The 24,027-nt window shown below is 49.9% G+C and overlaps 1 protein-coding gene across 1 annotated transcript in view; it reads right to left on the reverse strand.

Annotated features, from left to right (window-relative positions):
• Positions 1–262: 262 nt before the first annotated feature.
• The window catches only part of PIK3C2A (phosphatidylinositol-4-phosphate 3-kinase catalytic subunit type 2 alpha), a gene marked incomplete in the record, with an annotated part of 86,267 nt that continues 62,502 nt past the window's right edge, over positions 263–24,027 (reverse strand). The window contains 7 exon segments of the mRNA XM_077453690.1: positions 263–2,686; positions 5,710–5,835; positions 5,937–6,046; positions 6,426–6,507; positions 6,839–6,956; positions 15,940–16,064; positions 19,850–20,054. Of these exon segments, the coding sequence (XP_077309816.1) occupies positions 2,504–2,686; positions 5,710–5,835; positions 5,937–6,046; positions 6,426–6,507; positions 6,839–6,956; positions 15,940–16,064; positions 19,850–20,054 (949 nt within the window).

Genomic DNA, 24,027 nt, shown 5'->3' on the forward strand with positions numbered 1-24,027 from the left:
TTTTAACATGTTGAGGTTTTATTTTGCACATGGATGTTGTAAGTTGCACTGAATAAATAACACTGGATAAAACAAAAACTGTGTCTTCATTTCAGGCTGTAAAGCAACAAAATGTGATTATTTTAAAGGGGGGGGGGGGGGGGGGGGTATTCTTTTATATACGGTAACCACTGTATCCAGGACAAGCACTGGCCCCATTCAGGAATAGATTGCACATATCCGCCCCCATAACACCCCCATTCACACAGACACAACTCCAATATGAATGCAAAACTAGCAAAAATTTATTTGAACAAAAAGTGAGCAATATTATCTTTTGGCCGATAAGTAGAATTTATCAGGAAATCTCTAATTCATCCGCATTAAAATAATGTGCCAGACACAATTTTCTCTTCACGTTACAAAAAAAAAAAAAAAAGAAAAGAAGACAAAGGCGGTTAGTGGAGGACAGACACACAATAAATACAATGTACACTTATAGACAATACGATGCGATCCGATGCGATGCGATGATGGGGGCAAGGCAGCGCTCTCTACACTCCCTTCATCTCTATATACTGGATAATCCTCACAGAGCCCCGGCCTGCCTTGTAATCTGATAAAATGGATAAATGTTATTCTATATATAGTTATAGGACGTCACGGAGATTATATTGCTACATCCAGGAATAGCGACGATCCTCTTTGCTTTATATCAAAACTCTATTTGTGAAATTAGTTAAATACAAGTTATTTGTAATAAAATAGAATTATCTATAGTACAAGCAAACCTTTGGAAAAGTCTAGAGCTTTGGTTGTATGGTCTCGGGTTTAATCTACGCTCATTAGATTACTAAAATAATCGATCTTTCCCCCAGATTCCCTTTATACAGCATGCGGAGCGGCTGATCGATCGATAAGAGTCGGCGGCATATAGAGATCCCAGGAAAACCGAGTGTGTTCTACCAGCGGTGCTCTGGTTATAAGGCAAGCACTGCGTCTATATATACAGATGAAGAGGAGCCGTTATTGCTGGGTCATGGATACAAAAGACAGGAAACAGTCATTCTTCTCTATGTTTGAGTTTAAAAAAACCTCTCTGTGAATGCCCGAGGAGAAGATCATAAGGCTAAATGATAAAATATTTACAACAAATGTGAATCGGAACAGCGCTCTGTACAGTCTACTCCCCATGTGCTCGAGAAAAGTGCGGAAATGGCAGTGATCACTAGATGGCGCTAACATTTCATGGTGATCACTAGATGGCGCCAACATTTCATGGTGATCACTAGATGGCACCAACATTTCATGGTGATCACTAGATGGCACCAACATTTCATGGTGATCACTAGATGGCACCAACATCTCATGGTGATCACTATATGGCACCAACATCTCATGGTGATCACTATATGGCACCAACATCTCATGGTGATCACTAGGTGGCACCAACATCTCATGGTGATCACTAGGTGGCGCCAACATCTCATGGTGATCACTAGGTGGCGCCAACATCTCATGGTGATCACTAGGTGGCGCCAACATCTCATGGTGATCACTAGGTGGCGCCAACATCTCATGGTGATCACTAGGTGACGCCAACATTTTATCGTGATCACTAAATGGCGCCAACATCTCATGGTGATCACTAGATGGCGCCAACATCTCATGGTGATCACTAGGTGGCGCCAACATCTCATGGTGATCACTAGATGGCGCCAACATCTCATGGTGATCACTAGATGGCGCCAACATCTCATGGTGATCACTAGATGGCGTCAACATCTCATGGTGATCACTAGATGGCGCCAACATCTCATGGTGATCACTAGATGGCGTCAACATCTCATGGTGATCACTAGATGGCGCCAACATCTCATGGTGATCATTAGATGGCGCCAACATTTCATGGCGATCAGTGGATGGAGCTAACTTTCCTCTGTAATCACTAGGTGGCGCTAACATTTCATGGTGATCACTAGGTGGTGCTAACATTTCATGGTGATCACTAGATGGCGCCAACATTTTATGGTGATTACTAGGTGGCGCCAAAATTTTATGGAGATCACTAGATGATGCAAACATTTCACAGTGATCACTAGCGGGCCTTAACATATCACAGCGATCATTAGATGGAGCTAACATTTCATACTTCCTCTATAAGTGGTTCTGGAATGCTCGAGAAGACGTGTTCAAGTTATGTGTTAGTGGGTCATGGCGGGAACCGTGGTCAAGTAGACGCCTGTATTCAGTCCGCCGCTCCTTAGTGGTCATGGCGGGGCAGGCAGGGAGCCCCATCTCCTCATTACAGATAGCGGCACTATCCACAGGGTCCAGGCAGTGCTCTCTGTTATCAGGACAGATCACTTTGTCATAAAACTCATAAGAAATGTTTCTTCATAAATGACACAAAAAGAAACTGCAGTAAACAGTCAGTACAGATCGATCGCTCCGTAGATCCTCTCCGATATCTCAGCGGGGGGTTGGTCGATCCTGATGCGGTCGGGGAGGAAGGAGCGGTCACTCAGAAGTACGGCACTTCTGTGAGCTTGTACCAGCCGACCGTCTCTTGTTTCAAGTTAAAGTCTTTCAGTGAAAGCGTCACTCCGCCCAGAAAGAAATTCTCCCGCAACGACTCCGCGCTGAGAACGCTGAGCTGGAGCTCTCTCTGCCGCAACGTCTCCTTACTGTATCCACTGTACACCAACTGTGAGGAGAAACATCGGGAGAGACATGAGAGACAATAGGGGGCACGTCATCAACACTACTTCCCCCCCATATATCCACCACCATCAATACTACCACCCTATATATCCCCCATTATCAACACCAACCCATCCCCTTCCAATATATCCACCATCATCCAAACCAACCCATTCATCCCATTCCCATATATCCTCCATCATCCAAACCAACCCATCCATCCATCCAATCCCATATATCCTCCATCATCAATACCACCCTGTCCTCTTCCCATATATCCTCCATCATCAATACCACCCTGTCCTCTTCCCATATATCCACCACCATCAATAATACCACCCTATATATCCCCCATTATCAACACCAACCCATCCCCTTCCAATATATCCTCCATCATCCAAACCAACCCATCCATCCCATTTATCCTCCATCATCCAAACCAACCCATTCATCCAATCCCATATATCCTCCATCATCAATACCACCCTGTCCTCTTCCCATATATCCACCATCATCAACACCAACTCAACCATCCACCATCAATGCCACCCCATCCATCCCCTTCGTTTATATCCTCCATAATCAATACCAACCCATCTATCCCCTTCCCATATGTCCACCATCGTCCAAACCAACACATCAATCCCATATATCCTCCATCATCCAAACCAACACACCCATCCCATATATCCACCATCATCAATGCCAACCCATCCATCCCCTTCCAATATATCCACCATCATCCAAACCAACCATCCAATATATCCTCCATCATTAATACCACCCTGTCCTCTTCCCATATATCCTTTATCATCAATGCCAACCCATCCATCCCCTTCCAATATATCCACCATCATCAATACCAACCCATCCATCCCCTTCCCATATATCCTCCATCATCAATGCCAACCCATCCATCCCCTTCCCATATATCCTCCATCATCAATGCCAACCCATCCATCCCCTTCCAATATATCCACCATCATCAATACCAACCCATCCATCCCCTTCCAATATATCCACCATCATCCAAACCAACCATCCAATATATCCTCCATCATTAATACCACCCTCTCCTCTTCCCATATATCCACCATCATCAATACCAACCCATCCATTCCCTTCCCATATATCCACCATCATCAATAGTTCCCTACATTAACATTGTTGCTTTTTCCCTATATACTGTACATCTACAGTGCCTTGCGAAAGTATTCGGCCCCCTTGAACTTTTGAACCTTTTTCCACATTTCAGGCTTCAAACATGAAGATATAAAATTTTAATTTTTTGTGAAGAATCACCAACAAGTGGGACACAATTGTGAAGTGGAACGAAATCTATTGGATAATTTAAACTTTTTTAGCAAATAAAAAACTGAAAAGTGGTGCGTGCAAAATTATTCGGCCCCTTTACTTTCAGTGCAGCAAACTCACTCCAGAAGTTCAGTGAGGATCTCTGAATGATCCAATGTTGTCCTAAATGACTGATGGTGATAAATAGAATCCACCTGTGTGTAATCAAGTCTCTGTATAAATGCACCTGCTCTGTGATAGTCTCAGGGTTCTGTTGAAAGCGCAGAGAGCATCATGAAGACCAAGGAACACACCAGGCAGGTCCGTAATACTGTTGTGGAGAAGTTTAAAGCCGGATTTGGATACAAAAAGATTTCCCAAGCTTTAAACATCCCAAGGAGCACTGTGCAAGCGATCATTTTGAAATGGAAGGAGTATCAGACCACTGCAAATCTACCAAGACCTGGCCGTCCCTCTAAACTTTCAGCTCAGACAAGGAGAAGACTGATCAGAGATGCAGCCAAGAGGCCCATGATCACTCTGGATGAACTGCAGAGAACTACAGCTGAGGTGGGAGAGTCTGTCCATAGGACAACAATCAGTCGTACACGGCACAAATCTGCCCTTTATGGAAGAGTGGCAAGAAGAAAGCCATTTCTCAAAGATATCCATAAAAAGTCTCGTCTAAAGTTTGCCACAAGCCACCTGGGAGACACACCAAACATGTGGAAGAAGGTGCTCTGGTCACATGAAACCAAAATCCAACTTTTTGCCCACAATGCAAAACGATATGTTTGGCGTAAAAGCAACACAGCTCATCACCCTCAACACACCATCCCCACTGTCACACATGGTGGTGGCAGCATCATGGTTTGGGCCTGCTTTTCTTGAGCAGGGACAGGGAAGATGGTTAAAATTGAGGGGAAGATGGATGCAGCCAAATACAGGACCATTCTGGATGAAAACCTGTTGGAGTCGGCAAAAGACCTGAAACTGGGACGGAGATTTATCTTCCAACAAGACAATGATCCCAAACATACAGCAAAATCTACAAAGGAATGGTTCACAAATAAACGTATCCAGGTGTTAGAATGGCCAAGTCAAAGTCCAGACCTGAATCCAATCGAGAATCTGTGGAAAGAGCTGAAAACTGCTGTTCACAAACGCTCTCCATCCAACCTCACTGAGCTCCAGCTGTTTTGCAAGGAAGAATGGGCAAGAATTTCAGTCTCTCGATGTGCAAAACTGATAGAGACACCCCAAGCGACTTGCAGCTGTAATCGCAGCAAAAGGCGGCTCTACAAAGTATTAACGCAAGGGGGGCCAATCATTTTGCACGCCCCACTTTTCATTTTTTTATTAGTTAAAAAAGTTTCAAAAATCCAATAGATTTCGTTCCACTTCACAATTGTGTCCCACTTGTTGGTGATTCTTCACTAAAAATAAAAATTTTATATCTTTATGTTTGAAGCCTGAAATGTGGCAAAAGGTTGAAAAGTTCAAGGGGGTGAATACTTTCACAAGGCACTGTATTAGATTGGACCTTCTTGTATTTTTTTGTATTGTCTTCCTTTATATTGTAAAAGTGCCGCTCAAACTGTTGGCACTGTATAAATCCCAAATAATAAAACCTGTCCCAGTTTTCCGCACTTTTGCTCTTATATGATCTGTCACACGAGAATGAAATCCACTTAGAAACCGCCACATCTGCCGGAAATCTCCGGAAAAACTCACCATTTCATTGAAGGTGGGGTTGCAGGTCTTTCTAGCGATTTTTGTTTTGCGTTTGGATGTTTTGTGCGGGTCGGGGAGCAGGTAGGTCTTCACATAAGGGTTGGGGTCTGTGCTGTCCTCAATCACCTGCCAAGAACAACAGGGAATTAGGCTTCAGATACAGTGAAGGAGAAGGGTAGCGGCCAAGGACAGTGCAGAATCAGGCCTACTGGGTGCTGAGGACTCACCAGATCTTTAATGTGCATCACCATTATGAAGAGCGTCCCGTTCCGATAAGAGACGGACAGTTTCACCTCCCCCTCAATCTTTCCAGATGTGGGGCTCAGCGGGGGATGTCCTGAAATGGATGAGATTATAAATACAGAAGATCCACCATGACATGTACAGATGTGAACCCCCCAACACCACCCGAAGTGAACCCCCCCACACCACCCCGAGGTGAACCCCCCCCCCACACCACCCCGAAGTGAACCCCCCCAACACCACCCCGAGGTGAACCCCCCCAACACCACCCCGAGGTGAACCCCCAATACCACCCCGAGGTGAACCCCCAACACCACCCCGAAGTGAACCCCCAACACCACCCCGAAGTGAACCCCCAACACCACCCCGAAGTGAACCCTCCACACCACCCCGAAGTGAACCCCCAACACCACCCCGAGGTGAACCCCCAACACCACCCCGAGGTGAACCCCCACCACACCATCCCTTCCTACCAATATCCCGGACAGTGACGTCACTCCCATCCGACCTCTCATCTCGTAGCAGCGGGTGGAAGAAGGTGTACACCAGATCACACTACAATAGAGGGATATAGAGAGTATAGAGGAACATACACCATAGTACACAATACAAATAAGTACAATGGAGTGTACACACAATACAATGTAATGAGGAGTCGTCCATCCTACAGACACACTAATAGGCTTCAGGGCAGACAGGCGACCCATCCTATAAGTCTACTAATAGGCTGCAAGACAGACTACATATGCTATAAGGCCGCCAATAGCCTGTAGGACAGACATGTCCTCTAATAGGCTCCAGGGACATCCTATAGACACATTAATAAGCTGCAGGACAGACGGGTCCCTCTAACAAGCTGCAGATGCCCACCAAGTTACGCACTCACCTCAGCCACCTCAGGGGAGCTGCTCAGCAGACTCTGGAGGTAGCTGTTTAGCTCCACTTTCCGCTTGGCAGCCACATCTTTTATATGGGTTCTTCCAAGGACCATCTTACTAGGGAACCTAATACAGAAAAGAGCACATCAGAACAGCCGCTGGTCTAATGTAAAAGGTGAACCATCCAACATGGATAAACAGAACTGTCCAATCAACCGAGTGACCAGACAGTTAACACTCACCCCTCCATCACCAACCCTAAGAGAGACCAGACAGAACCAACACTCACCCCTCCATCTCCAATCCTAAGAGACCAGACAGAACCAACGCTCACCCCTCCATCACCAACCCTAAGAGACCAGACAGAACCAACACTCACCCCTCCATCACCAACCCTAAGAAACCAGACAGAACCAACACTCACCCCTCCATCACCAACCCTAAGAGACCAGACAGAGCCGACACTCACCCCTCCATCACCAATCCTAAGAGAGACCAGACAGAGCCGACACTCACCCCTCCATCTCCAACCCTAAGAGATCAGACAGAACCAACACTCACCCCTCCATCACCAATCCTAAGAGACCAGACAGAGCCGACACTCACCCCTCCATCTCCAACCCTAAGAGATCAGACAGAACCAACACTCACCCCTCCATCTCCAATCCTAAGAGACCAGACAGAACCAACACTCACCCCTCCATCACCAACCCTAAGAGACCAGACAGAACCAACACTCACCCCTCCATCACCAACCCTAAGAAACCAGACAGAACCAACACTCACCCCTCCATCACCAATCCTAAGAGACCAGACAGAGCCGACACTCACCCCCCCATCACCAACCCTAAGAGATCAGACAGAACCAACACTCACCCCTCCATCACCAACCCTAAGAGAGACCAGACAGAACCAACACTTACCCCTCCATCACCAACCCTAAGAGACCAGACAGAGCCGACACTCACCCCTCCATCACCAACCCTAAGAGATCAGACAGAACCGACACTCACCCCTCCATCTCCAACCCCAAGAGAGACCAGACAGAACCAACACTCACCCCTCCATTACCAACCCTTAGAGACCAGACAGAGCCGACACTCACCCCCCCATCACCAACCCTAAGAGATCAGACAGAACCGACACTCACCCCTCCATCACCAATCCTAAGAGACCAGACAGAGCCGACACTCACCCCTCCATCTCCAACCCTAAGAGATCAGACAGAACCAACACTCACCCCTCCATCTCCAATCCTAAGAGACCAGACAGAACCAACACTCACCCCTCCATCACCAACCCTAAGAGACCAGACAGAACCAACACTCACCCCTCCATCACCAACCCTAAGAAACCAGACAGAACCAACACTCACCCCTCCATCACCAATCCTAAGAGACCAGACAGAGCCGACACTCACCCCCCCATCACCAACCCTAAGAGATCAGACAGAACCGACACTCACCCCTCCATCACCAACCCTAAGAGAGACCAGACAGAACCAACACTTACCCCTCCATCACCAACCCTAAGAGACCAGACAGAGCCGACACTCACCCCTCCATCACCAACCCTAAGAGATCAGACAGAACCGACACTCACCCCTCCATCTCCAACCCTAAGAGAGACCAGACAGAACCAACACTCACCCCTCCATTACCAACCCTTAGAGACCAGACAGAGCCGACACTCACCCCCCCATCACCAACCCTAAGAGATCAGACAGAACCGACACTCACCCCTCCATCACCAACCCTAAGAGACCAGACAGAGCCGACACTCACCCCTCCATCACCAACCCTAAGAGATCAGACAGAACCGACACTCACCCCTCCATCACCAACCCTAAGAGACCAGACAGAGCCGACACTCACCCCTCCATCTCCAATCCTAAGAGAGACCAGACAGAACCAACACTCACCCCTCCATCACCAACCCTAAGAGACCAGACAGAGCCGACACTCACCCCTCCATCTCCAATCCTAAGAGACCAGACAGAGCCGACACTCACCCCTCCATCACCAACCCTAAGAGACCAGACAGAGCCGACACTCACCCCTCCATCTCCAATCCTAAGAGACCAGACAGAGCCGACACTCACCCCTCCATCACCAACCCTAAGAGAGACCAGACAGAGCCGACACTCACCCCTCCATCACCAACCCTAAGAGAGACCAGACAGAACCAACACTCACCCCTCCATCACCAACCCTAAGAGAGACCAGACAGAGCCGACACTCACCCCTCCATCACCAATCCTAAGAGAGACCAGACAGAGCAGACACTCACCCCTCCATCACCAACCCTAAGAGAGACCAGACAGAACCAACACTTACCCCTCCATCACCAACCCTAAGAGAGACCAGACAGAACCGACACTCACCCCTCCATCTCCAATCCTAAGAGAGACCAGACAGAACCAACACTCACCCCTCCATCACCAACCCTAAGAGAGACCAGACAGAGCCGACACTCACCCCTCCATCTCCAATCCTAAGAGAGACCAGACAGAACCAACACTCACCCCTCCATCACCAACCCTAAGAGAGACCAGACAGAGCCGACACTCACCCCTCCATCTCCAATCCTAAGAGAGACCAGACAGAACCGACACTCACCCCTCCATCACCAACCCTAAGAGAGACCAGACAGAGCCGACACTCACCCCTCCATCTCCAATCCTAAGAGAGACCAGACAGAGCCGACACTCACCCCTCCATCACCAATCCTAAGAGACCAGACAGAGCCGACACTCACCCCTCCATCACCAACCCTAAGAGACCAGACAGAGCCGACACTCACCCCTCCATCTCCAATCCTAAGAGAGACCAGACAGAACCGACACTCACCCCTCCATCACCAACCCTAAGAGAGACCAGACAGAGCCGACACTCACCCCTCCATCTCCAATCCTAAGAGAGACCAGACAGAGCCGACACTCACCCCTCCATCACCAACCCTAAGAGACCAGACAGAACCAACACTCACCCCTCCATTACCAACCCTTAGAGAGACCAGACAGAGCCAACACTCACCCCTCCATAACCAACCCTAAGAGAGACCAGACAGAACCAACACTCACCTCTCCATCACCAACCCTAAGAGAGACCAGACAGAGCCGACACTCACCCCTCCATCACCAACCCTAAGAGACCAGACAGAGCCGACACTCACCCCTCCATCACCAACCCTAAGAGACCAGACAGAGCCGACACTCACCCCTCCATCTCCAACCCTAAGAGACCAGACAGAACCAACACTCACCCCTCCATCACCAATCCTAAGAGAGACCAGAGAGCCGACACTCACCCCTCCATCACCAACCCTAAGAGAGACCAGACAGAGCCGACACTCACCCCTCCATCATCAACCCTAAGAGACCAGAGCTGACACTCACCCCTCCATCACCAACCCTAAGAGACCAAACAGAGCCGACACTCACCCCTCCATCATCAACCCTAAGAGACCAGACAGAGCCGACACTCACCCCTCCATCACCAATCCTAAGAGAGACCAGACAGAACCAACACTCACCCCTCCATCACCAACCCTAAGAGACCAGAGCTGACACTCACCCCTCCATCACCAACCCTAAGAGACCAAACAGAGCCGACACTCACCCCTCCATCATCAACCCTAAGAGACCAGACAGAGCCGACACTCACCCCTCCATCACCAACCCTAAGAGACCAGACAGAGCCGACACTCACCCCTCCATCACCAACCCTAAGAGACCAGACAGAGCCGACACTCACCCCTCTATCACCAACCCTAAGAGACCAGACAGAACCAACACTCACCCCTCCATCTCCAACCCTAAGAGAGACCAGACAGAGCCAACACTCACCCCTCCATCACCAACCCTAAGAGACCAGACAGAACCAACACTCACCCCTCCATCATCAATCCTAAGATAGACCAGACAGAGCAGACACTCACCCCTCCATCACCAACCCCAAGAGAGACCAGACAGAGCCGAAACTCACCCCCCTCCATCACCAACCCTAAGAGACCAGACAGAACCAACACTCACCCCTCCATCACCAACCCTAAGAGACCAGACAGAGCAGACACTCACCCCTCCATCACCAACCCTAAGAGAGACCAGACAGAACCAACACTCACCCCTCCATCACCAACCCTAAGAGAGACCAGACAGAACCAACACTCACCCCTCCATCTCCAATCCTAAGAGACCAGACAGAGCCGACACTCACCCCTCCATCACCAACCCTAAGAGACCAGACAGAGCCGACACTCACCCCTCCATCACCAACCCTAAGAGACCAGACAGAGCTGACACTCACCCCTCCATCACCAACCCTAAGAGAGACCAGACAGAGCCGACACTCACCCCTCCATCACCAACCCTAAGAGAGACCAGACAGAGCCGACACTCACCCCTCCATCACCAACCCTAAGAGAGACCAGACAGAACCAACACTCACCCCTCCATCACCAACCCTAAGAGACCAGACAGAGCCGACACTCACCCCTCCATCACCAACCCTAAGAGACCAGACAGAACCAACACTCACCCCTCCATCATCAATCCTAAGATAGACCAGACAGAGCAGACACTCACCCCTCCATCACCAACCCCAAGAGAGACCAGACAGAGCCGAAACTCACCCCTCCATCACCAACCCTAAGAGACCAGACAGAACCAACACTCACCCCTCCATCACCAACCCTAAGAGACCAGACAGAGCAGACACTCACCCCTCCATCACCAACCCTAAGAGAGACCAGACAGAACCAACACTCACCCCTCCATCACCAACCCTAAGAGAGACCAGACAGAACCAACACTCACCCCTCCATCTCCAATCCTAAGAGACCAGACAGAGCCGACACTCACCCCTCCATCACCAACCCTAAGAGACCAGACAGAGCCGACACTCACCCCTCCATCACCAATCCTAAGAGAGACCAGACAGAACCAACACTCACCCCTCCATCACCAACCCTAAGAGACCAGACAGAACCAACACTCACCCCTCCATCTCCAACCCTAAGAGACCAGACAGAGCCGACACTCACCCCTCCATCATCAACCCTAAGAGACCAGACAGAACCAACACTCACCCCTCCATCACCAACCCTAAGAGACCAGACAGAACCAACACTCACCCCTCCATCACCAACCCTAAGAGATCAGACAGAGCCGACACTCACCCCTCCATCACCAACCCTAAGAGACCAGACAGAACCAACACTCACCCCTTCATCACCAACCCTAAGAGACCAGACAGAACCAACACTCACCCCTCCATCACCAACCCTAAGAGACCAGACAGAGCCGACACTCACCCCTCCATTACCAACCCTAAGAGACCAGACAGAGCAGACACTTACCCCTCCATCACCAACCCTAAGAGACCAGACAGAACCAACACTCACCCCTCCATCACCAACCCTAAGAGAGACCAGACAGAGTCGACACTCACCCCTCCATCACCAACCCTAAGAGACCAGACAGAACCAACACTCACCCCTCCATCACCAACCCTAAGAGAGACCAGACAGAACCAACACTCACCCCTCCATCACCAACCCTTAGAGACCAGACAGAACCAACACTCACCCCTTCATCACCAACCCTAAGAGACCGTACAGAGCCGACACTCACCCCTCCATCACCAACCCTAAGAGACCAGACAGAGCCGACACTCACCCCTCCATCACCAACCCTAAGAGAGACCAGACAGAGCCGACACTCACCCCTCCATCACCAACCCTAAGAGACCAGACAGAACCAACACACCCCTTCATCACCAACCCTAAGAGACCAGACAGAGCCAACACTCACCCCTCCATCATCAACCCTAAGAGACCAGACAGAGCCGACACTCACCCCTCCATCATCAACCCTAAGAGAGACCAGACAGAGCCAACACTCACCTCTCCATCACCAACCCTAAGAGACCAGACAGAACCAACACTCAGGCCTCCATCACCAACCCTAAGAGAGACCAGACAGAGCCGACACTCACCCCTCCATCATCAACCCTAAGAGAGACCAGACAGAACCAACACTCACCCCTCCATCACCAACCCTAAGAGAGACCAGACAGAGCCGACACTCACCCCTCCATCACCAACCCTAAGAGAGACCAGACAGAACCAACACTCACCCCTCCATCACCAACCCTAAGAGAGACCAGACAGAGCAGACACTCACCCCTCCATCACCAACCCTAAGAGAGACCAGACAGAACCAACACTCACCCCTCCATCACCAACCCTAAGAGAGACCAGACAGAGCCGACACTCACCCCTCCATCACCAACCCTAAGAGACCAGACAGAACCAACACTCACCCATCCATCACCAACCCTAAGAGAGACCAGACAGAACCAACACTCACCCCTCCATCACCAACCCTAAGAGACCAGACAGAGCCGACACTCACCCCTCCATCACCAATCCTAAGAGAGACCAGACAGAGCCGACACTCACCCCTCAATCATCAACCCTAAGAGAGACCAGACAGAGCCAACACTCACCCCTCCATCACCAACCCTAAGAGACCAGACAGAACCAACACTCACCCCTCCATCTCCAACCCTAAGAGAGACCAGACAGAGCCAACACTCACCCCTCCATCACCAACCCTAAGAGAGACCAGACAGAACCAACACTCACCCCTCCATCACCAACCCTAAGAGAGACCAGACAGAACCGACACTCACCCCTCCATCACCAATCCTAAGAGAGACCAGACAGAACCAACACTCACCCCTCCATCACCAACCCTAAGAGAGACCAGACAGAACCAACACTTACCCCTCCATCACCAACCCTAAGAGAGACCAGACAGAGCAGACACTCACCCCTCCATCACCAACCCTAAGAGACCAGACAGAACCAACACTCACCCCTCTATCACCAACCCTAAGAGACCAGACAGAGCCGACACTCACCCCTCCATCACCAACCCTAAGAGACCAGACAGAGCCGACACTCACCCATCCATCACCAACCCTAAGAGACCAGACAGAACCAACACTCACCCCTCCATCTCCAACCCTAAGAGAGACCAGACAGAGCCAACACTCACCCCTCCATCACCAACCCTAAGAGACCAGACAGAACCAACACACCCCTTCATCACCAACCCTAAGAGAGACCAGACAGAGCCAACACTCACCCCTCCATCACCAATCCTAAGAGAGACCAGACAGAACCAACACTCACCCCTCCATCACCAACCCTAAGAGACCAGACAGAGCCGACACTCACCCCTCCATCACCAACCCTAAGATAGACCAGACAGAGCCGACACTCACCCCTCCATCACCAACCCTAAGAGAGACCAGACAGAACCAACACTCACCCCTCCATCACCAACCCTAAGAGAGACCAGACAGAACCAACACTCACCCCTCCATCACCAACCCTAAGAGACCGGACAGAGCCAACACTCACCCCTCCATCACCAACCCTAAGAGAGACCAGACAGAGCCGACACTCACCCCTCCATCACCAACCCTAAGAGAGACCAGACAGAGCCGACACTCACCCCTCCATCACCAACCCTAAGAGAGACCAGACAGAACCAACACTTACCCCTCCATCACCAACCCTAAGAGAGACCAGACAGAGCAGACACTCACCCCTCTATCACCAACCCTAAGAGACCAGACAGAACCAACACTTACCCCTCCATCACCAACCCTAAGAGAGACCAGACAGAACCGACACTCACCACTCCATCACCAACCCTAAGAGAGACCAGACAGAGCCGACACTCACCCCTCCATCACCAACCCTAAGAGAGACCAGACAGAACCAACACTTACCCCTCCATCACCAACCCTAAGAGAGACCAGACAGAGCCAACACTCACCCCTCCATCACCAACCCTAAGAGAGACCAGACAGAGCCGACACTCACCCCTCCATCACCAACCCTAAGAGAGACCAGACAGAACCAACACTTACCCCTCCATCACCAACCCTAAGAGACCAGACAGAACCAACACTCACCCCTCCATCACCAACCCTAAGAGAGACCAGACAGAACCAACACTTACCCCTCCATCACCAACCCTAAGAGAGACCAGACAGAACCAACACCTACCCCTCCATCACCAACCCTAAGAGAGACCAGACAGAACCAACACTCACCCCTCCATCACCAACCCTAAGAGACCAGACAGAGCCGACACTCACCTCTCCATCACCAACCCTAAGAGACCAGACAGAGCCGACACTCACCCCTCCATCACCAACCCTAAGAGAGACCAGACAGAGCCAACACTCACCCCTCCATCACCAACCCTAAGAGAGACCAGACAGAGCCAACACTCACCCCTCCATCACCAACCCTAAGAGAGACCAGACAGAGCCAACACTCACCCCTCCATCACCAACCCTAAGAGAGACCAGACAGAGCCGACACTCACCCCTCCATCACCAACCCTAAGAGAGACCAGACAGAACCAACACTCACCCCTCCATCACCAACCCTAAGAGAGACCAGACAGAGCCAACACTCACCCCTCCATCACCAACCCTAAGAGAGACCAGACAGAGCCAACACTCACCCCTCCATCACCAACCCTAAGAGAGACCAGACAGAGCCAACACTCACCCCTCCATCACCAACCCTAAGAGAGACCAGACAGAGCCAACACTCACCCCTCCATCACCAACCCTAAGAGAGACCAGACAGAACCAACACTCACCACTCCATCACCAACCCTAAGAGAGACCAGACAGAACCAACACTTACCCCTCCATCACCAACCCTAAGAGAGACCAGACAGAACCAACACTCACCCCTCTATCACCAACCCTAAGAGACCAGACAGAACCAACACTTACCCCTCCATCACCAACCCTAAGAGAGACCAGACAGAACCAACACTCACCCCTCCATCACCAACCCTAAGAGAGACCAGACAGAGCCGACACTCACCCCTCCATCACCAACCCTAAGAGAGACCAGACAGAACCAACACTCACCCCTCCATCACCAACCCTAAGAGACCAGACAGAACCAACACTTACCCCTCCATCACCAACCCTAAGAGAGACCAGACAGAACCAACACTCACCCCTCCATCACCAACCCTAAGAGACCAGACAGAGCAGACACTCACCCCGGCAGCTTCCAGAGCGGGAAGAGGATGCTCAGCTTGTTGTGCAGCTCCTGGAACTCATCGAAGGTGCGGAAAATGAAGGCAGAATCGTCCTGAACCTCCCGTATAACTCTCACCACATAAATCTGAGGAAAAACACAGGGCGCTCAGTTGGCGCACAAGCACCGATATCACACAAACGAGGTGATGATCGCGGGGAATCCTCCGGATTGTGCCCCCACACACATCTCATCAGATACAGAAGTCTCCCATTGTTTATAGAATCCCATTAGGGACAAACATGTCCCACACGGATCACCTGACCAAAATCTGTCCAAAATCAATCACAGTACATCTGGGGGGGGGGGGGTTGAGGTTGAAGGATGAGTCTTTCCACCCCTTCCCCCGCACAATTAGGGCTTTGTGTACAAAGAGACATGGCCCAACCACAGCTCAACACAGTTTACAACTTTGATTGACAGCAACGGGAGCCAATGGCTGCGCTGCTATAAATCTATCCAATCGGGACTCGAGGCACTAGCTGGAGCTGGTGTGCTCATCCCGTCGCTGGAAAGACTGGGTTCAGGTAAGTAAAAGGGGGACTCTGAGGGGCTGCATCACAGCAGGTTTTTCACCTAAATACATAGAATGCAAACCTCGGGGGTTTACAACTCCTTTAACCTTTTCGCTGCCAGAGCCGGTTTTGCATTTTTTACATGCGTTTAAAGAATCATTTTAGGCCTGAAGATTACATAAAACCCCCAAACATGACATTTTCTGAAAGCCGACACCTTGGAGAATAAAGTAGTGGTAGTTTAAATTTATGTCACACAAGATTACCGCAAAAGTCTAAAAAAAATTCAACATTTCAGTAAGAAGCACACTAAAGCAGTGTTAACCACTACAATACCGGGGGGCACGTTCACCCCCTTCCTTCCCAGCCCAATCTTCAGCTTTCATCGCTCTCGCACTTTCAATGACAATTGCGCAGTCATGCTACACTGTACCCAAATGAAATTTTTATCATTTTGTTCACACAAATAGAGCTTTATTTTGGTGGTATTTATTCACAACTCAGTTTTTTATTTTTTGCGATATAAGCGCAAAAAGAGCCGAAATTTGGAAAAAAAAACCCAATTTTTTCTTTCTATTTTAAAAGAAATCCAATAAAATCAAATTTTGTCATAAATTTAAGCCAAAATGTATTCTGCTACATGTTTTTGTTAAAAAAAATTCTGTTAAGTGTATAATAATTGGTTTGTGTGATCACCGACATATGTACACAAATGATCATGTACAGATGTGTGCAGGTGATCATTGGGATGTGATTTTAGTGGGACATATGTGGGGGACATATGTGTTTTGGGGACATTGTGTTTTATACTAGACTCATACTCACTGATCACCAGCCGGCTGCAGCGATCGGCTCTCCTCTCCTCAGCGATGACTTCCGTGTGAGAAGAGGAGAGCCGATTGCCTAGCAACCAGCTGTTTGTTTACATCACATGATGGCTGTGATTGGACACGGCCATCATGTGATCAGGAGGGCCAATCACAGAGCCCTCCTGCCGATCCGAGATGCGCCGTGTCTGGGTGACACGAGTGCATCGGGATTGTGCCGCTGTCCGGGCGCGCGTGCGTGATCCCGCTCCTTCTGAAGGACGTTCCTGAACGTCCAGTTTGAAGGAGGCGGCTCTCACCCGGCCGTATATATACATTGGCCGGGTGGGAAGTAGTTAATTTTGACATCAAATTTCGATTTAGTTTTAGTCTTTTGACTAAAATGCCATTTTAGTCATATGAATTGTTTTAGTCGTATTTTAGTCAACTAAATTAACACTGCACTAGTGAATTCTAGGGCAAACAAATGCAATAAACTACCCAAATTTTGGTAATGAATCTGAAAGACGAGGTTGCACCAAGTAAATAGACACCCAACATGTCAAGCCTATGCCTAGGTATCAGTTTAGTGTTATGGAGGAGGTCTTGAGCTAGAATTATCGCTCTCACTTGGGCGTGAGCAATGAAATGTAATGTTGTATTGCAATCAATGTTTTCACACGTAGGCACCCCCGACGCATGCGTTTACATTTGTACATGCGTATATGTGGGGGTGAGGGGCCTCAATTTTTTTGGGTGGGAAGGTGCATGGGGGTAACTTTTTTTTTTTTGGCAAAAAATTAATTTTTTGCTTAGCTTTTTCTTTTTATATTTCACCACATAGGGGGACAAAGTCTCCGATGTGATGAATTTTAGGTGACAAGTTCTCTTTCATGAGACATGCAGGATCTAAATAAAGACCCCCCCCCCCCCCCCCCCAATTTCTCCTCTGTGCTCCATTGAATGTAATGCAATACATCCCCCTCCTGGCTATGCTAGCCGGGGACACAGAGGCTGACCAGGAAGTGATGTCATAAACGTTGCTTTCTGGTGTTCTGACGAGAAAGGTCCCCCCCCATCGGATAGCGTCCACCCTGTACTGCGCAGGCGCAGCGCTTGTGCGGTACGGAGGACAAAGGGGACGCCGAACGTCTCCAAAGATTAACAGCTGTTCATCAGCTCTACACTTTGCACACTTAATACTACATTGTGTCACACGCTCCCAATACTTGTGGGGGTGTATCTTTGGGGGGCGTGTTTACAGAACTGAAGGGTGGGTTTAGCAATGTTGATGGGTGGGTTTGGTGGATTGTAACATTGAACTATCCTCCCTCATCACTGCCCCATCTCTGGCCATTGTGTAGGCACACCGCCCCTGCCAGGATGTAGTAATAAGTGTGCAGGCACCGTGTAGAGCTGATGAACCGCTGTTAATCTTCAGAGACTTTTGGCGTCTCGTTTCTCCTCCGTACTGCACAAGCGCTGCGCCTGCGCAGTACAGGGCGGACGCCATCTGATGGGGGACCTTTCTCGACAGGACACCGGATCACAGCAAGAAGGGAAGGAGAGCAGACGTGTGTTCACTCTTCTCCCCTTTCACCCACTGGCACCCTGGCCTGCAGATGGGCAAGCAGAGCCTGCAATACATGGCGGGGGGCGTACATGCAGGGGTAGGGCACCGGTACCAGGGGTGTGTGTGCAGGCAATCGGGCGATAGAGCAGCCACCTGACAGGTAGGAGTCTGCCTGTTAGTTTTACACATAATCCCGGTAGCTGACCCCCGCTGTCAGGTTTGTACGCTGTACAGACCTGGCAGTGAATGAGCTAAAGATGGCCTATGAGCGTTCCAGGTATGCCAACCCACGTCATTGTGGTCGTTCAGATCCTTTTCCCATGCCAGTTGGAGGACAATCTGGAGGACGGGACAACAAATAGTCTGCACAGGTAATGTACCCCCGTTGCAATGTGGTTTGCAAACATCTATTCTCAAATACCATTTACATGTCAAGATCAGCGCTCATTTTTTGAAGAGAGCATGCAGTAAGAAATGTAGAAACTTTCAGAGGGTGGCATCTCTAAACGCTGCACAAAATACGAGAGATATGAGATATAAAAGAGGCGTATGCCCTTATGATCAAAAAACTGGCCATTCCAATATAACCCCTTGTCCATCCACCATCAAAACTGAGATTGTAGACCTGGTGGAGATAAAAGGTTGTTGAAGAAGGGGGGTGGGGGGGCGACGACTGGGGGACCGTTATATACGGGGGGAGCGAAGGGGCCACTACCTACAGAAGGAGTCCCATAATCCTATGGAATGAGAAAGGGTTGAGCTCAGAAGAGCTTTGCGATGTCTGGAAGGGAGCCAAAGCACCAATTCTATAGGTACAGGAGCGGGCCTCTAAAGACGCCAGGCTTATTCTATACCTAAAACATCCCTTCTGGGTGGACTGATCCTTTAACCAAGATAACCCCAAACACTAAATGACCAGTTTAGGTTTTTGGCCAATAAACCCCAAATCGCCATGGAGACAAAAGCGCGGACACTTACATAGTATTTATCGGGGTTGTATCTCTTGTGGTAGGTGAAGATGGAGGCCTCTCGGATGCGCCCGTCCTGCTTCATAGAGTACGCCTTCGGGGAGAAGGACAGAATGGCTTCGTCGGTTACAGGGATCCCTGAGAAGCGCTGGGCCAGGTTGTGAATGAAGAAATTAAACTTTGTTGCGACGCTCCCCAAACTGGACTCAATTAACCTGGAGGGAGAAGACGGAGAGGAGTCACCAACAGCGGAATTTTCTACTTACTATAAAATCTTCATCTTGGAGGCCATTGAGGGACACGGGAATTCAGACACTGTCCGGGTATTTGTCTACTGAGGACTGAACACCGGAAAAAAGAAAAATAGTATGCCAGCCCCCCCCCCCCTCAATATAACCCCTCCCCCTACCTGGCATGGTAAAGTAGCGCCGAGGGCATAACAAAAAGGGGCAGAATCAATATCCTTCCATGGACTCCAAGAAAAGGGATTTTACACCAAGTACAAAAATCCCATTTTGTTTCTTGTTCATTGAAAGACACAAAGTCAGACTGGAAATAAATAAAAACGAGTCCAATTGAGGTGTGAGCAACACAGCAAAAGCCACTACAGCCCTCACTGGGGAGGAAGGAGGACCGCCTGATGCTCAGGAGTCACCTGAAGGACCAGCGCCTGTATCTGAAGGATGGGGCGGACTTCCCCAACCCGATAAAACGACCAATGGGGAGAGCAAGGAGGAGTCACCTAATGCCCCAGACCAGGAGAGGAAGACTCTATACCTATAGAAAACTGTACCTGGAGACTGATGATCAACCAGATCTCACCAATAGGTGAAGCAATAAAACCAATAAACAAGGAAGGACCCACAACAGAAAAAAAAATAAAACACACACACACACATACATACATACCTACATACACCGGGGATAACCCCCAAAGGGAACCAATCCCAACAGGAAAAACAGTTGCAGACAAGAAAGCCAGAGAGCTCCTTGACGAAAGAGACAGAAAAGGGTGGGTGAAAGCATTGGAAACTGGTGAGGCCCAATCCAGCTGGACCTTGCAGGAGGTCCGATTCTTCCAAGAAGGTGTTCACTACAAGGATGCATAAAGCTGACCCTTTACAGGAGGTGGCGGCTCCGGCATCCCACAATGAGGATGTTGTTAGGTAAGAGCTGTACCACGAGGGGCTGATCGTGTCCTAAGGACAGGAGACCCCCTAAGGAAAGGAGTGGAGGCCCATAGGAGGCACAGCTCCGGGCCCCACAGGGCTCACAGCTCCGGGCCCCACAGGGCTCACAGCTCCGGGCCCCACAGGGCTCACAGCTCCGGGCCCCACAGGCCCCACGTTAACAGATGGACTGTAGCAGGGAACCCAGGGAGACTGGGGAAGGTGAGGTACCCTGTGCAGTAGCAAAGTGGAGATAGATAAGGAGCAACGGGAGGGGGCACTGGAAGCAGGAGATGAGTTTGTGTGCTAAACAGGGGTCTCTGCACCTGAATGCCAGAGGGGTAAACCACCTTGGGGTGGGTGTGCAGTTAAATGCAGGTGGTTAGTCAGAGTGGATAGGTGACCTCTTAAGCCTCATACACACGATCGGACTTTGTACAAACTTTCCCGTGGATTTCACAAAGGGGCGTCAGACAAGAACTTGTATTGCATACACACGGCAGGACGCTTTTCAGCCAACTTTCACCAAATCACGTGTTTTTTCTGCTCTTTACCGCCACCTTTGGTCAACTTCTGTATTGTTGTCTAATCTTTTGCATTGGTTCTGAGCATGCGTGTTTGTACTTTGTACAAAAGTCCGATGGTTTTCTGTACACACGATCTGACTTTGCTCCATCGGACTTTTGTTGCTGGAAAGTTTGTCCGTTCGCACATCCAACAAAAGCCCGATGAAAACCGAAAAAGTTTGTCCGATAGAGCGCACACACGGGTCGGATGTTGCTCCAAAACAGCTAATTTGCATGTTTGTTGTCAAAAAGTCCGATCGTGTGTGCGGCCTTTAGAGTGGGAATCCGGCTGAGGGGACCTGAGGGCACCCACTGCAGAGGTAGATGACAGAGAAGGGGGGTCAGAGGACCTCTCTAGACCTTCTACATCGGGTGAGGAACGCGCTCTGACCGCGCCGCTACTGAATCGGTGTGAAGTGCAGAGCCAAAGAGAAGACCATCAAAGACCAAAACGCGTCAGTAGCTCTGAAGAAGACAACAGCACCCCAGCAATGCCCCCAGAGTGCCCTGTACCATCTGTACACACATTGGACCCAGGGAAGAAGTCACCACAACTGAAGCAGAAGGCTCCAGACATTTGTTCTGAGGCAGGGGTCTAACCCAGTGGAGGAGGGGGTCCCTCTGGAACTACAAAGCCGAACTCCAGTTACATTTTTATATTTAAATCTGCTAGTCTAGCACTACGCTCTCACAAGAATGACAAGGCTGCTGTCCAAAGGTGTCTCCGTTGCTCCTCCATCCAGAGTAGAGACAACCTAAGATGGGAAATGTGTTACTGGCGGGATCCTCAGGTAAAAGAAAAAGAAGAGAAAAGCCTCAAAAAGAAAACGAATGCAGCCACCACATCTAATGATTGGCAAGCTGCATTTTATTACATTTTTCTTTTTGAGGTTTAATACCACATTAAGGTGAATGACAACACAGGACAGAGAGCGGAAGCAGCCAATTCCAACCGGGACGGGAGAAGGGACCCCAACTACTTATCAGGAGAATCTCTAAGACCCCTTTCACGCACCAGGGCGTTTTGCAGGCGCTATAGCGCTAGAAATAGCGCCTGCAATCCGCCCTAAAAAAGCTGCACCATTGTGTGTAGTGTGATCCCCCGGGGGCTTTCACACCGGAGCGGTGCGCTGGCCGGACGTCAGGGAAAAGTGCTGCCAGCAGCTTCTTTGGAGCGGTGAAGGAGCGGTGTGATTACCGCTCCCCATTGAAATCAATGGGACATCGCTGTAATACCGCCGGCAAAACGCCGCTATTGCGGCGTATTGCTGGCGGTTTTAACCCTTTCTCGGCCGCTAGCGGGGGCTAAAAATTGTGGCGTTTTACCGCCGACGCTATGGGCGGTGTGGTGTGAGAGGGGTCTAAAGCAGCATTTTTTTTAACCCTTTTTTGACTGACAGACCCCTTTAAAAACCTGATGAAAGCCAAGGACCCCTTCCCCAGAAATATTCACATAAACACAACTTTGCATGAAATGAAAAGATGGACTTTATTTTACTGGAATGTGATTGGCTCACACATAGCACATGCACAGGGCTTCAATAAAAGAAACAATCTTTTTGGGATAAACTTCCCTTGTGGGTGACAGAAGCACACATCCCAGAGTCGGCCACTAGAGGGCTAAAGCCTGCTGTCACCGAGAAGCGCCAATCTCTGTATGTTGGGATCCACCCAAATGCCTCGTCAGCAGCTGGCCCAGCCCCTAGGCATGTCACTGGCAACCGGAGCCAGCGGCCCCCGCCCTTCCCGGTGCTCCAGTGAGCGCTGGAGGGGCACAGCAGAAAGTGGTGACTGATAGTCGCTGCTCTCTGCTCAGAGCTGACAGAGAATATGAGCGATCAGCAGTCATGTGATCTCTCCGTTTTCGGACTTAGAGTCAGTGGGGGACCGCTGCAGCCATATAGGGGGGGCTGGGAGACACAGGCGCACAACTCTCCACCCAGAGGATGATGTAAGTGTTTCAGCCTGACTGGCCCTACTCACAAGGCGAGCCTTCCAAGGACAAACCGAGGCAATGCTGCGGCTCTGGACCTGGAGCGCCCTCCATGGCCAACTCATGCTAGAACATCAATGCAGAGCCCAGTGCCTGAAGGTCACATTCCAGGCGAGCAGCACACATCCAGCAGGGTCCGGCCTACAATGTCAGGCTTAGGAAAGGCCCATCTGGATAATCAGAGATCAGCCCAAGTAGCAAAATAGTGAAGAATCGACTGAAGTCAATGGAAGAAGAATCTACGAATAAGAAAGACCAATACAAAAAGGCAGAGCTAAGAAAAAAGAAAAGCACCCTCCTAGAGCACCGGAGGAAAAGTGAGGCATGCTGGGTAGAGGCGGGTCATACAGGGGTCTTTGTCGGTGTCCAGTCTTCCTGTAGTCGGCAGTATAACCCGGCTGTATTTGATTTCACATATCCCCCAATAGGAAGAAAGTGCCATCACTGGTATAAACCGATC

Source organism: Lithobates pipiens, unplaced genomic scaffold (assembly GCF_037356315.1).
Source record: "Lithobates pipiens isolate NorthernLeopardFrog02 unplaced genomic scaffold, aLitPip1_a1.2 Scaffold_24, whole genome shotgun sequence".
NCBI classification, from domain to species: Eukaryota; Metazoa; Chordata; class Amphibia; order Anura; family Ranidae; genus Lithobates; species Lithobates pipiens.